Raw genomic sequence first — 14,172 nt, 5'->3', positions numbered from 1 at the left:
CTTGCCTACTTCCACCTCCTCCAGGAATGCAGGTATGACATCACCTCGATGACATCCTCCTCCAGGGAGATTCATTGACACACTCATCACGGGCACACAAGTCCACATCTTTTACTGATTTGAGGGCAACGTATTTCTCATTTACAAATTTTACTTCCAACGTAAAACCAACAGGCACTCCCGTTAGTGCCCCGGGAGACTCCTTCACAGTACAGGCTTTGCCCGCCTCTTCTCGTGCCTCCTGGAGTCCGTGGCCCACTTATGCTCACAGGTTGGCCAAGGGCTTCCGACGCAAGAATCTGCCCCTTCCCCTCCATGCTAAGGAATGAGTGAACGAAAGAATCACTGAGTGGCAGAATGAATGAGGTCTCATTAGAGGCCAGCCCTGTTCTTCCCAGATCCAAGCAGAGTCTCATTCCCCTGCTTGTTCCTGTCTCCTCCTTGCGCTCTGGGTGAGTCGATACCCTTTTGCCCGAGGTTCTCTTACAGGCCTGTTCCAGAGCTATTTTCTGGTTCGTTTATCTAAACATCATCACATCTCAGGAGAAGGAAGCAACATAGTCATATGCCAATGTGCCTGGTGACACTCAGCCTTAATGCTGAGAAAGGGCAGCTCGTCTCTCCCCCTTCCAGCTCTGCAGGGGGGACAACTGGTGCTCTTTGTAGCGCACATGGGCCAGAGGCTGAAAATTCAAAAGGGAGACTCTCTAGGTCCTTCTTCTGCCCCAAGATAGGGAGATGGAGCGTGGGCATATGCATCTGTATGTGTGGTGTGTGACATGTGTGTGCAGGTATGTGGGCATGCATGCGAGTGCCTTCCATATGTGCCTGTGTGTGGGTACATGTATGTAGAGATGCAGACATCTGTGTGCATTGAACAATTTGATCCAAAAGACACAGACCTCTTTAAAGGATGTTTCACTATTTAAGAAGGATGTCCTTAAATACAAAGATTCAAAAAACACAGAGATGATCAAAGAACTTGATTTGTAGACAGTTGGTTATAAATGAGCCAAAAAAAACCTTTTTATAGAAAGAAAACACTATATAAAGCTTTGAAATAGCCCTCTTACTTGAGAAAAAAAATACCTGTTATGATTGGGTTGTTTCATTCAAATTGCTGATATTCTAGCATTTTTGATCTGCTACAAATAGCAGTGTCATATGATTTAACCTAACACAAAAATGGGTAGATATGTTTTAGATGGGTTGAGAATCAGAACCAAGCATTAAGCATTGCTTCTAATAAAATGGGTTAATATTATGTACTTTAAAACAACATTTTTATTAAGGTAAATAAACTTTAATAGGTTTTCAATTTGCATTCACACTCAAATCTGTAGCATCAACACTTAGCTTCATCTTCTAAAGAGACAAAACTGTTGTCTTCCTGAACAGGAATCTTGACATCTCATGACTAATGAACACTTTAAAGTTAGAATGCAAGTAGTCTTCAGTAGATCTAAGATGAATGCTTTTTGCTAGATGAATTAGATTTTACTGATGTTTGTTCTGCCAAATTCTCCATTTTATGACAATAAATACATTTTTAATGCACATTCTTTGGCACAACAAATTGATATCACTTTAATGCAGCAACTCGGTGTTTCCTATGTCTATCCGTGAAGTCACTTTTGAAAAAAGGATTGATTTTTGACAAATTTGGTCTGGTAATATTGCACAGCTGAGGCTCACTCAGAACCAAATAGCACCCATTCATATAACCCTTAGGGACTGTAAAACAAGGCCAGCCCTCTGGGTCACAGAACTGTATGGTAGTAACAGGCATGAGAATAAAATCAGCTTTTTTACTTGAAATCTCTAGCTAGTGGCCAGACCTGAGAGGACATACATGGGACTGCCAGCCTTCACCAGGGTGGGGTTGCCAATTATGTTCAGACTTCCTTTGGCACTCCCAAAGAAAACCTGCATTTGTCATTTAGGTTCTAGGATACGGAGAAGAATAACATGACCCCAATCCAACCAAAAAACACCAGACAATTTCCAAGTGATGAACATCCTTAAAACACCTAACCAGTCTTTCTGAAACTTGTGAAGGCCATCAAAACCAAGCAACACCTGAAAAATTGTCACAGCCAAGAGGAACCTAAAAAGCCATGATGGGTAAATGCAATGTGGTATTCAGAACAGTAAAAGTTGAGAATACAAGTCCACACAAATCCTGCAACAGAATGTTTACAGCAGCTTTATTAATCGTTGGCAAAACTTGGAAGCAACTATATCTTTTAGTAGGTGAGTGAATAGATGAATGTTGGTATATTCAATTGATGGAATTTTAGTCAATGCTAAATAGAAATAAGCTATCAGGCTATGAAAGACATGGAGAAACCTTAAATGCATATTATTAAGTGAAAGAAGCTAATCTGAAAAGGTCACATGCTGTATGATTCCAACCATACGACATCCTGGAAAAGGCAAAATTGTGGAGACGGTAAAAAGATTAGTGGTTGCTAGAGATTGGCGGGACAGGGATAAATAGTTGGGATGTTGATCAAAGGGGATTTCTCAGGCACTGGAGCTACCACATATGATACTATCATGGTGGATGCGTGTCATTTTACATTTCTCAAAACCCATAGAATGTGCAGCAACAAAAGTGAACCTAATGGAAACTGGGGGCATCGGGTGGCAATAATGTGTCGCAACGTCGGTTTATCCGTTGTCACAAATGTCCCACTCTGGTTCCTGATGCCCACAGTGAGCGAGGCCGTGCCTGGCTGGGGGCAGGGAGAACGCAAGATCTCGTGATACTTTCTACTCCATTGTGCTGTGAACCTAAAACTGCTCTAAAAAATAAAGTCTGCCAATAACAATGATAAAATAGGACAGTAGGTAAACCCTAAGCAAGTCTGAATGGAGTCTGGACTTTAACAATGATGTATCAATATTTGTTCATTAGTTATGACAAATGTACTGTAGTAACCTAACAGGTTAATAGGGGAACCCAGGTGAGATGTGGAACAATAACTACCTTTGCAATTCTCTGTAAACCTAAAGGTACTGTGAAATTTAAAAAATAAAATTAAAAACCGAGGGTAAAAAGGGAAAGGTAGAGAGAAAAAAATGTTTTACAATTTATCAATGAATGGGTACATTGCCTCATTTTGGATTAAAATAATAGAAATGGCCTTCATGTAATCCTTCTCTAATTGGACACTGTGCTTGGTCCCCTGAGCCCTGGCTCCGATCTGTCCCATCAGGGCCTGGGCAGCCCTTCCACCTGGGGCTCTTGTGAAATAAAACCCAGTGGGCCTTTGTGTGTCTGGTCTCCAGGGGTTGCAGATCCCCTGGTCCTGGGAGTGTGGGAGGCAGTCAGGCCTGTGTCTGCTGGAACCTGCTACGAACTGCCTTGGCAGGGCCTCCAAATCTTCTGCAGTGTCCCCAGGGCACTGGGAAAGCACGTCGCTTTCTAAGTATATCAAGACGTGGAAAGGGGTCAGGGGAAACAGCCCAAGCACAGTGCACAGCACGTGGCGAGCTCTCTGGATCACCCGAGCGTCTCCCATGGACACCTGTGAAGATGTGGGGTGGCCTGGGGAGAGTCAGGGCCAATGACACCAATGGCGAGGGGCTGGCATTCGAGCTGGCTCTTGAGGACGAGGCGGGGTTTGCCAGGCACAGGGGCTGGACGGGCAACAAGGGAAGGGAACAGCAGAGGCAAAGGCAGGAAGTGGACACAGGCACAGAGTGTTTGGCAATGGCGGGGAGAGCTTCCGCGTGGCCAGACTGCAGAGTGCGTGTGTCTCTGCGCGTGTCTGTGCGTGTGTGTGTCTGTGTGTGTCTGTGTGTATGCCTGTATATGTCTCTGTTTCTGTGTGTGTGCCTGTCTCTGTGGGTCTGTGTGTGTCTGTGTCTCTGTGTGTGTGTGTCTGTGTGTGTATCTGTGTGTGTGTGTCTGTGTGTGTATCTCTGTGTGTGGGTGTCTGTGTGTGTGTCTGTGTGTGTATCTCTGTGAATAGGTGTCTCTGTGTGTGTCTGTGTGTCTGTGTGTGTGTGTATCTCTGTGTGTGTCTGTGTGTCTGTGTGTGTGTATCTCTGTGTGTGTCTGTGTGTGGGTGTCTCTGTGTGTGTCTGTGTGTGTGTGTTTCTGTGTATGTGTGTCTGTGTGTGTGTGTCTGTGTCTGTTTCTGTGTCTATGTGTGTCTGTGTGTGTATCTCTGTGTGTGGGTGTCTGTGTGGGTGTCTGTGTGTGTATCTCTGTGTATAGGTGTCTCTGTGTGTGTCTGTGTGTCTGTGTGTGTGTGTATCTCTGTGTGTGTCTGTGTGTGTGTATCTCTGTGTGTGTGTGTATCTCTGTGTGTGTCTGTGTGTGTGTATCTCTGTGTGTGTCTGTGTCTGTCTCTGTGTGTGTGTGTGTCTGTCTCTGTGTGTGTGTGTGTGTGCGTGCGTGCCTGCGCGTGCGCCTGGCACCGAGTGTGCAGTGGCAGGATGAGCCACGCAGGAAACTGCCCCACAGCCTGGTCTCATGTTGTCCCCTGCCCAGAAGGGACAGATCGAGGCAGACGTTGGGACGGAGTCACTGGAGGGGGGCCGTGGGGAGCGGGGTGGGGGTGTCGTGTCCCTGCCGAGCACTTCTCAGAAAGATCCGGCGGGCCGTGCGCTTCCTGGTGCACACGCGGTGTGCTGACCACACGCCTCCTCCGGGAAGAATCCGTCTCCCGAGGAGCAAGCGGCTGTCTCGCTGGGCAGAACACCGTGATTTACTTCCCCTCTGGCGAACAAAGCAGCGTTGTCTCGCCTGTGTTCAAATTACCCCCAAACACCACCTTCACGCCTGTCTGTGGCCGTCAGGGCTTCGGTGGCATGGCTGGAAGGACAGTGAGGACATGCCCCAGGTGAGGCAGTTTCAGAAACGGCCACTTCCCCTGGAATTCGTGCAGAGACTCTTCCAACCACCCAGTGAACCAGTCAACACCCATAGTCGTGAGCACGGAATTCTCAAACAGGTGGATTGTGCAGGAAATCCAAACACAGTTGCAGTTTTTTTGCCTGTATATTGTTGTGTCATGACACTGTTTTTAGAAAATTTGGATTAGGGCCAACCAATTTCATGCAAACATATCTGGATTTGGGGGTATTTTATTAAAAACCAGAAAGTCAGACAATACTGAGCCCCATGACCACATGTCCCCAGTCATTTGGAGCTGAGTGTTGACCTTCAGACACAAAAACTCCAGTTGACCCCAGTCCTCACCACTCCCTATTGCCCTATCCCCAAACCAAAGGTCAATTGCCATTATTATCACACTTGTGATAACTTGTGAAAGCTATTGTTTTCTTATAGCTCAGTTAAGAAAAGAGTAAAGAATTTCTTACTCTTGAAAATCCATGAAAAGTGAGGTGACAAAATATAGAGAGGTGCACATCCTCCTTGTAGAAGTGAGTTTTTTTCTAAATGCTCGGCATGTAAACAATAAACGTCTGTTTTCAAAGAATACAACTTAAGGCCCCAGTATGAACTAAAACTGTTCTGTTCCACTTTACGCTAATAGCTCAGCCCAGTAAAACCGTAGTCAGCAGCCCGTTATTGGCAGCACACTGAGGAAGAGCAAATGGCAGGGGAGAGAGTTAATGATTTGGGGAACGTTGCACAGCTGAGCACAGGCTGTAGCCAGGATTCACCCGGTTCTGCTGTGAGGCTCTGCCTATAGCAGGCCGACCCAGGTGAGCTCCGTGCAATTTGACCTAAATGTGAATATTTTCAATAGAAACTTCTGCATCAGGAATTCCTTCCCTACCAGCCTCTCCGGGCCCGTGGAATCCTCTTCCCACACACTAACTTCAGAGGGCTCCATGGGAACAGGGTCTCAGACGCTGAGATGGCTTCAGGAACTTCGCTTCACCAAATACTTATTGAAGCTGGGAGGTAGGAAGAGATCAGACCCTGGATGCCAAATTTTACATTTACTCATGAGACCACCCCCCCCTTTTCCTGGCTCTATGAACTTGGACAGGCCATCAAATAGCTCCAGAACCAACTTGTCCTTCTGTAAAATGGGACGAGTCCTCACACGCCCTGTCGCAGAGTGGAAACGGTGAGGGATCAGAGAGAGCTCTTAGGAAAACCGGGGTCACTGTTTGCAGCTCTGATCGCTGTGGGTGCTGTCATTTTACTCCCCGCTGTGGATATCACTGCCAGGGTCCTCACCCATCAGGGAGGTCATTGCAAGGCTGAGCTGCCCTCCCGTCCTGGTGGCTGGGTGGAAATGGAAGGACATAAAGGAAGCAGGTCTAATGGCACTCATGCAACACCCCCCCCCCTTGTGGATTCCACCTGGCACGTGCCCTGCAGGAACTGGCTCCCACGGAGGGGCGTGGCGGGGAGGAGTGTGCAGGTATGTGCTGTAAAAAGCCAGTCGGCTCCGCTCCTGGAAATCAGCCTGCTCCTCCTGGCACTGCAGCGCGGAGACAGCACAGCCTGCACCTCACTCTCGCATCTGGGACTGCACTGGATCTGCGTGCTCAGAACAAGGTAAGAGCCTCGCTCTCGTAAGAGCCTCATTACCTGCCCCCATTTCTCACACCACCCAAGGACCTTGGGCTGGATCCCATAGTGGACGGGTGGAGACTGAGCCCCAGTGCTGTGGGAAGTATCCGGGTCTTCACCTGGTGTGTCCAGCCTACTGTCCCACCCTTCCTTGCTTTAGCCCCAAGTCCTGTGATTGCCTTTCCCTGTCCCGATCCTAGCCGTGGCCAATGCCCGGGGTGGGAATGGCATCAGGACCATTTCCTGGGCTTGCCTTTTTTCATGCAGAATTCTGTTTTGGTTTAAATGGAGCATGAATGACATGAATCATCTTATCATCATGAACTATGTTAAACTAAACTAGCAGAGTTCATAATTGCTTTTCTTATTCCCTGCCAATATTTTCTGAAGGGCAGAGTAAAGGTGAGAAGTAAGAAGTGATCAAAAAGGGGTGACAGAAAAGTGCAGAGAGACACGGTTGAGTTGCCCACACCACCTTGTGACTTGCATCTTGAGCAATTTACTCAGCAGCCTGAGCCTTAGCAGTCACAGATGTTACCTGGGGTGACAAATTAATGGCCACCTGGCAGGGCTCTAGTGTGGATTTAACAAGGTAAGAATCAAATGCTGGATCAGTACTTAGTAGATGTGAAATAGAGATGGATTTCTCTTCTCCCTTCTAGCATAGCTTTTATTATCTACCTGATAAAATCCGTGTAGTTCAGTGTGACATTGAAGTTTAACCTATTGACCCAGTGATTTCTTTTATAAGAGCATTAATTAAGGGCTTTTTGTATGCCCAGTACTGTGCCATCATGGGTCTCCAGAAATCAATGAGACATGATCTTTGCCTTCAAGCTTATAGTATAAACTCTCTGGTTGAAATTCGCCTGTCTTCACTCTGGTTCCCTTTGCCTGGTCAAGTCAGAGGAGTCCCCAGCTTCATGCCTTTCTTTCTCCCACATTGCTGTCTCCACCCCGACAACTCCACCCACCTCATGGGCCAAACCCATGCGTGTTCAACCTCTGGGTAAACATCAGTTTTCATGACATGTCCATGACACCTACCATGTCCTTCCTCGTGCTGTGGTCACCTGTGTCTGTGTGGAATTGTGAGGTAGAAATTCAGCACAGTGGAGCTGGAAGAGAGTTGGTGATTCTTTCACCTAACACTTTGATTTCCATGTAAAGGAACTGAGACTCAGTGTCGGGGATAGTGACTTGTCCCAGATCAAGTTGAGGACAGAGATGGGACACACTTTCTGGTCAATGCTATTTAAATTCCCCCAAAGAGTACGCTCTTAGCTCTTTAAAACCTGTGGTTCTTATTCCCAATGGTATGTTCAACTCCTAGTTTAGTGCATGGTCTGTAGTAGATGCTCAATAAATGCTGTTGAATGAGTGAATGAAAGAGTGAGGAGTGAGCAAATGCAGGAGTGAGTGAGTGAGTGAGTGGGAGAGGAGTGAGAGTTGGGGAGGCTCAGGGAGTGACAAAGGACAGGATCAAGAGTGGTAATTTGGGGACAGTGAAGACACAAGTCAAGTGGAAATGTGAGTAGACAGCATGCTCGTCTAGTGATTTCAGGAGCCAGAAGGATTCTTGGTCTTTCCATAAAGTGGCAGGCGTGTGTCAGGGTGGTGGGGCATCCTGCAGTCCTGCACAGCTGAGCTGCTGCCCGGCACTGACTCACCTGCCTTTTGTCAAACAGGTGCCCGCCCAGCTGCAGCCATGAGGATACACAGCCTCACCCTGCTCTCCTTCCTCCTTCTGGCTGCTCAGCTGTTCGTAGCAGAAGCAGAAAAAAAGGGAAAGAATGGCCACCACAGGAAAGTGGTTTCAGAGAAAAAGGACACTCTGGGCAATGCCCAGAATGAGCAGAGAAGCAGGACGTCCAAGCCCACGACCAAAGGCAAGTTTGTCACCAAAGACCAAGCCAACTGCAGATGGGCTGTGACTGAGCAGGAGGAGGGCATCACTCTCAAGGTTGAATGCACCCAAATGGACCGTGAGTTCTCCTGTGTCTTTGCTGGGAATCCAACCTCGTGCCTAAAGTTCCAGGAAAGGAGGGTCTATTGGAAACAAGTTGCCCGGAATCTGCGCTTACAGAAGGACATCTGTGGACAATCCAAGACTGTCCTGAAGACCAGGGTATGCAGAAAGAAGTTTCCAGAATCCAATCTCAAGCTGGTGAGCTCCACTCTGCTTGGGAACATGAAGCCCAGGAAGGAGAAAGCAGAGCCCTCCCCCAGGGAGCATATCAAGGTCAAAGAGGACACCACCACTAGACCAGTGGGGACCCAGACCATGGCCAAGAAAGCTCCTGAGTGTGTGGAGGACCCAGATGTGGCACAGCAGAGGAAGAATGCCCTGGAGTTCTGTGGGGAGTCCTGGAGCTCCTTCTGCATGTTCTTCCTCAGCATGATACAGGACATGTCGTGCTGATGAGGTCAAAAGAGAACAGGTTCCATTAAGAGATATCATGTCACAAGCCCCTCTGTATGCCATAAAGACCTCCACACCCCCACCACCACCACCAAACACATGGACTTTTGTACTAACAGAGCGCAGTGGAATATTTAAACAGATTTTGTAATTTTTGTTTTTGTGTTTTGGAAATTGCTTTCTATTCCCTTCCTTGGATGTGACTTTCAGAGGCTGTTCACCTCATCGTGTGTTTCCCTGGCCCGCTCAGCTGTGCCGTGTGCGCAGATGTGCGTATGAGCAGTGAAGACGTATCTCTGGGTTGACCAAACCAGAGTGATGGTTCCAGTGCGGCGCACTTTCTGGCAAATTGACAAACATAATAAAGCTCTGGGTGTTTTTAAAACCATGCTCAACCGTTGTTTGCTTTCTCTACCTTTGGTTCCTAATGAACTCATGGCTCGTTATAAACAGGCCTCCATGTATCAGTGGATAAAATATCTAAGGAACAACTTCTAGCTCTCCACCCAGCCCAGGGCATCTTCTAATGCACCCGTCCCAGAATCCTTCTGTACCCTTTTCTCCACTGATCTGTGGTGTCTGGTGCTTACTGGAGTGTAGTCATTAGGGTCCCCGTGGTTGGGGACTCACAGATGGGAACCCAGCGGTCTGGCAGCAGAGTCCCCAGGGCCGAGGGGCCCCTCTGCTGGCAATGGCAGAGCTGTCCATGCAGAGCACGTTCCTGGGGTGGGGCAGAGGCCTGGCTAGCACAGCGCCCTGTGATGGAGGCGTGATGGAAGGTGGGAGAACTGCGTGGAAATCCAGAGACAGGAGGCAGAAACTGCTGCGTGATCAGGGGTCGAGTTTCATAGAGGAGGTGACACGAAAGCTGGATTTTGGTGAGCGCATCTTTAGGATGAAATGGGACAGAGTGAAGGCACTTTGGGCGTCTGACATCATGACTAAGGCAAAGAGATGGGAAAGGTCCAGGTTCCGGGAGAGGTCGGTGGCTGGCACAGGATGAGATGCAGGCATGAGACTGTGGTTAGTCATTTACACGTTAGTATGAAGGATCTGAAAGTGCTTTAGCTCAAACATTGGGGAAAGAGGACAAACTGTCCCCAATGCCTTGTCACAACTCCACAAACACGAAAGAGTGAGGAGCAGAATTGGTAAAAGCACTGTTCTTTAGCATGTCTGATGGTGGCAGGGAGGCATGACAGGAGGCTGGGGAGATAGCCTTTTGTAGTCACCAATCTACCAGGATATACACTGAGGGCCAACCCACAGGGCCACAGCCTCAGAATGACATGGGTATGTCATCATCAACATCAGCAAAACTAGCATTCATCTCTCACTTCCTGTGTGCCAGGCTCTGTGCTAAGCTCTTCCCTTGGATTATGCATTCATTCATTCACTCACTTATTCATTCCACCTACAATTTATGGAACCCTGACTTCCATGGGGCTGTGTTCTATGCTGGAGATACTGCAGCGGATGTACAAGAGGTCGGTGCTCTGCCCTCATGGAACTTGCCAGTGGGGAAATTGATGAAAAACTCACCATTCTACACGAGTTAGAGAGGAAAAGTAAAGCAAAGGAAGGGAGTAAGTGGCCGAGGGTGATGCGTTCTAGATGGGTTGATCAGGGAAAGCTTCTCCGCAGAGATGACTTTTGAGCCTCCACCTCAATAAAGGAATCATCTAGGTGACACTCGCAGGTAAGAATATTCCAAACAGAGGGAGCAATCGGAACAAGTGCCCTGAAATCACAGTTAGTTCATTTCTTCCCTCCTGTAAGCCCTGACTCTGTGCCAGGCACCCTTCCAGAGCAGGAAATAGCAAGAAAGAAAAGAGAAAAAAAAATCTCTGTTTTTGTGACACTTCCAATGATGGGGATAATGCTTTGTCAGGTGGCAGAAATGTCAGCAGTGGTGATATTGTTGTAGGGTAGGGCCCAGGTCCTGACCCTCAAACCTCTCACCAACCACGACAGAACTGGACAGACAACCCACCCTTCCCCAATCCCCTTCTGTCTACGGGGGACGGACATTTTCCCTTAAGGTCTACCCAGGTCCCCAGCCCTGTGCCCACCTCCTCCACATATATAACTTAGTTCAATGTAGTCCTGAGATAGAAAAAGACTGGCAATCTCCTCCAGGAGTCCCTGGTCTGCTATGGATCAGTGCGAGTACCGAGAAACTGACCCAAAGCCTCCTTATGATCTCCAAACCTAGAGGTTGCTGGTTCTTCTAGTTCCCTCGTGGTCTTTGGCCACTGACAGAGCTGAGAGGAGTTTTGCCCTTTGTGGGGGAACTGGCTAGACTCGGGCCAGAGGTTTGCCTCTGTGGGGAGCCGCCCCATCTTGGAGGCAGTGATTTAACCTCCTGACCAGGAATTATGTTCACATGTTGATGTGAACTAAAATAAAATTTTAAGGCTCACCCCACGCCCCACCGGCTGACTGAATGGACCCCCTCGTGGCCAAAGGAATATCCTAAAACTAAATTGTCTGCCAGGAGGAGGGAGGTCAGATAGGCCTCATCATGCCCCCCTCCCTCCTTGGAGACATCCTTTGTAACCCATTAACAGGCCCAAAGATATGCAAGACAATCCTACAGGTCCTCCATTTACACAACAATCTATGTCCAGTGGCTTATCTCTGATAACAGCTCCTTAGGTTAAAACATTTCAAGCCTTTAGACAAAGCTTCATATCTTTAACCAATTACAAGCCAAAGAATCTTTAAGCCCACCTATAACCTGTAAGCCCCCCACCCCCTGAGATGGCCCACCTTTTTGGTATGCCTCCAACGTACGCCTCCCACATATTGATTTATGACAGGTACCCCTGTCTCCCTGAAATGTATAAAACCAAACTGTAACCCAGCCACAACGAGTCCACTAGCTCAAGGCCTCTTGGCAGTGGCTCCGGGTCATGGTCCTCAAATGTGGCTCAGAATAAATCTTTTTAAAATTCTTTTTACAGAGTTTGGCTTTTTTCCAGTGACATTGACATTGGGGTAGTGGAACCCACTCACCATTAAGCCTTGTTTGAAGACTGACATTGGTGGATATTTTTAAAGCACCTATTTATTGTCCCACTGGTTACACAGTAGTATGTACACAGCACACATTCGGCAAAACTGACTGCTTAAAATCCACAGCAAGAGGCTGGATTGCAGAGGCAGGTCAAAAATTGCCTCATGAAAACTCTTTAACTGTGGAAGTTTTTTTTGTTGTTGTTATTGTTTTGTTTATTTTTACCATGCAATAAATGGCCAGGAACTGCCATTATTGATCACCACTACGCTCTACTTTGTCCCCATTCTCTCATGAATCCCCCACAACCCTGTCTGCTAGGAGGTTGCATTCTCATTCTCTACTTGAGGGAACTGAGGCTCTGAAAAGCTTAGGGTCTTGCCAGGGTTGGAAACCTGTCAGTGGAAGAGCCTGTAAAGCCAATTCCTGGTCCGGAGGTTCCCTAGCCCTTCCTGCCTCTGAAGCATGCGGTTTTCTTCCCTTGATGAGAGAAGAGTGACATTCATGGTCTCTGGACATGAGACCAACCTGAAAGTGAATAGGATCCACCAGTGCCTTCCATATGTACAGTCTCTTCCATGTTCCTGCAGAGAGAGAGTGTTAGAGAGGCCAACACTTCCACCTGCTCAAACTTCCCTCACAGTTGCAGCCTGAGGGGATGTTTTAACAATATGAAAGAAGGCAGGAAGGAAGGAGAAGGAGAGAGAAAGAAAGAGAGAGAGGGGAGAGAAAGAAAGAGAGAGAGGAGAGAGAACGAAAGAAAGAGGAGAGAGAAAGAAAGAAAGAAAAAGAGAGAGGAAAGAAAGAAAGAAAGAAAGAAAGAAAGAAAGAAAGAAAGAAAGAAAGAAAGAAAGAAAGAAAGAAAGAAAGAAAGAAAGAAAGAAAGAAAGAAAGAAAGGAAGGAAGGAAGGAAGGAAGGAAGGAAGGAAGGAAGGAAGGAAGGAAGGAAGGAAGGAAGGAAGGAAGGAAGGAAAAGGGAGGGAGGGAGGGAGGGAGGGAGGGAGAAAGAAAGAAAGAAAGAAAGAAAGAAAGAAAGAAAGAAAGAAAGAAAGAAAGAAAGAAAGAAAGAAAGAAAGCAAGCAAGCAAGCAAGCAAGCACAGACTTACATTGACTTCTATCCAACTTAGGGCAACATACTTTCTGAGAACTTTCTAGATATGAAGTAGAGGAGCCAGGAGCCATCTCACTCTCACTCCCCCCCCCCCACCGTGTGTGTGTGTGTGTGTGTGTGTGTGTGTGTGTGTGTGTGGTTTTTAAGATAGGACTCCCCTTAGTAAGGAGAGGTGGGAATTTTTAGCTAAATAAGAGGTGCTGAAGGTCAGCGTGTCTGCACCCCCTAAGGCTGCGCAGAAGGTGGGAACGCCTCTCTTCCCCTATAAAACCACATCTGGGCAGAGAGAGGGCCTCTTCCCTCCGGCATCCTGGCTCTGTGTGGTAACTCCCAGTCATGCCAGTGCTGACTTGAATCGCTGGAATCCGGAGTATCTCACCTGGCCTCCTTCCCCAGCTTCCCTCCTAAGTTGTTTTTGGCAGAACCAGCTAAGGAGACCAAAGTGTTTGGGGCTGAGAGCTCCCATGCAAGTAAGAGGCCAGCCATCCTCTCAGGTGCTGGTTTTCATAACTCCCCATGTGTGATGCTCACCTTGAAATGTCTTACTCAAAAATATTTTATGCAACAAGACACACAAAAAATATTTACCAGGCTCCTTCTCAGTAAGGGGTCAGGATGGGGGAGGGGGAAGAAGAAGGAGGAGGAAGGGCAGGCTTGTGATCTGGAGAGTTTAAGGTGAATTATCCAGAGGCAGTTTCCATAAGGTAGTTGGAAATATGGGTTATAACACAGCGGGATCAAATCTACCTAAGTGCCATAGCCTGGCACTTAGTGCATGGCTTAGCATACAGTAAGGCGTCCATAAATATTGGTTGCATGAAGAAGAGAGGGGAGAAACCACAGCAAGGGCAAGGATCACGGGCTTCAGAGTAAAAGAAAACTGAGTTTGGGTTTCCAGTTGTGCAACCTGGGACAAGTTCTTTCATCTCATGATCCCCATCTATAAAGTGGGTCTAGGAATATGTACCCAATAAGTACTACACATAATGAAAGTCTATAGCTTGGTCCTTACACACACAGATTCTCATCAAGCATTTGTTATAAGTGAAGCAATGAGAAAACCAACTAGCTGAGAGAGGAGGTAAGAAGGCAGTTTTGGGGGGAAAGCTAC

At 47.4% G+C, this 14,172-nt stretch overlaps 1 protein-coding gene across 1 annotated transcript; it reads left to right on the top strand.

Moving 5' to 3' along the window:
* The first annotated feature begins 6,412 nt into the window (after window positions 1–6,412).
* Window positions 6,413–9,315, top strand: FGFBP1 (fibroblast growth factor binding protein 1). The gene is made up of 2 exons (XM_012737551.3): window positions 6,413–6,493; window positions 8,197–9,315. Exon 2 carries the CDS (start codon window positions 8,217–8,219, stop codon window positions 8,928–8,930), a length of 714 nt encoding a protein of 237 aa, XP_012593005.1. The 5' UTR covers window positions 6,413–6,493; window positions 8,197–8,216; the 3' UTR covers window positions 8,931–9,315.
* Window positions 9,316–14,172: the final 4,857 nt, after the last annotated feature.

The sequence above is a fragment of the Microcebus murinus genome, chromosome 3 (genome assembly GCF_040939455.1).
Source record: "Microcebus murinus isolate Inina chromosome 3, M.murinus_Inina_mat1.0, whole genome shotgun sequence".
NCBI lineage: Eukaryota > Metazoa > Chordata > Mammalia > Primates > Cheirogaleidae > Microcebus > Microcebus murinus.
Note: the sequence above shows the minus strand (reverse complement) of the source record. Positions and strands in the feature narration are given on the sequence as shown.

What these genes read in the sequence shown, in the direction of transcription:
- FGFBP1 (XM_012737551.3), top strand. Translation starts at nt 8,217, where the DNA reads ATGAGGATACACAGCCTCACCCTGCTCTCCTTCCTCCTTCTGGCTGCT.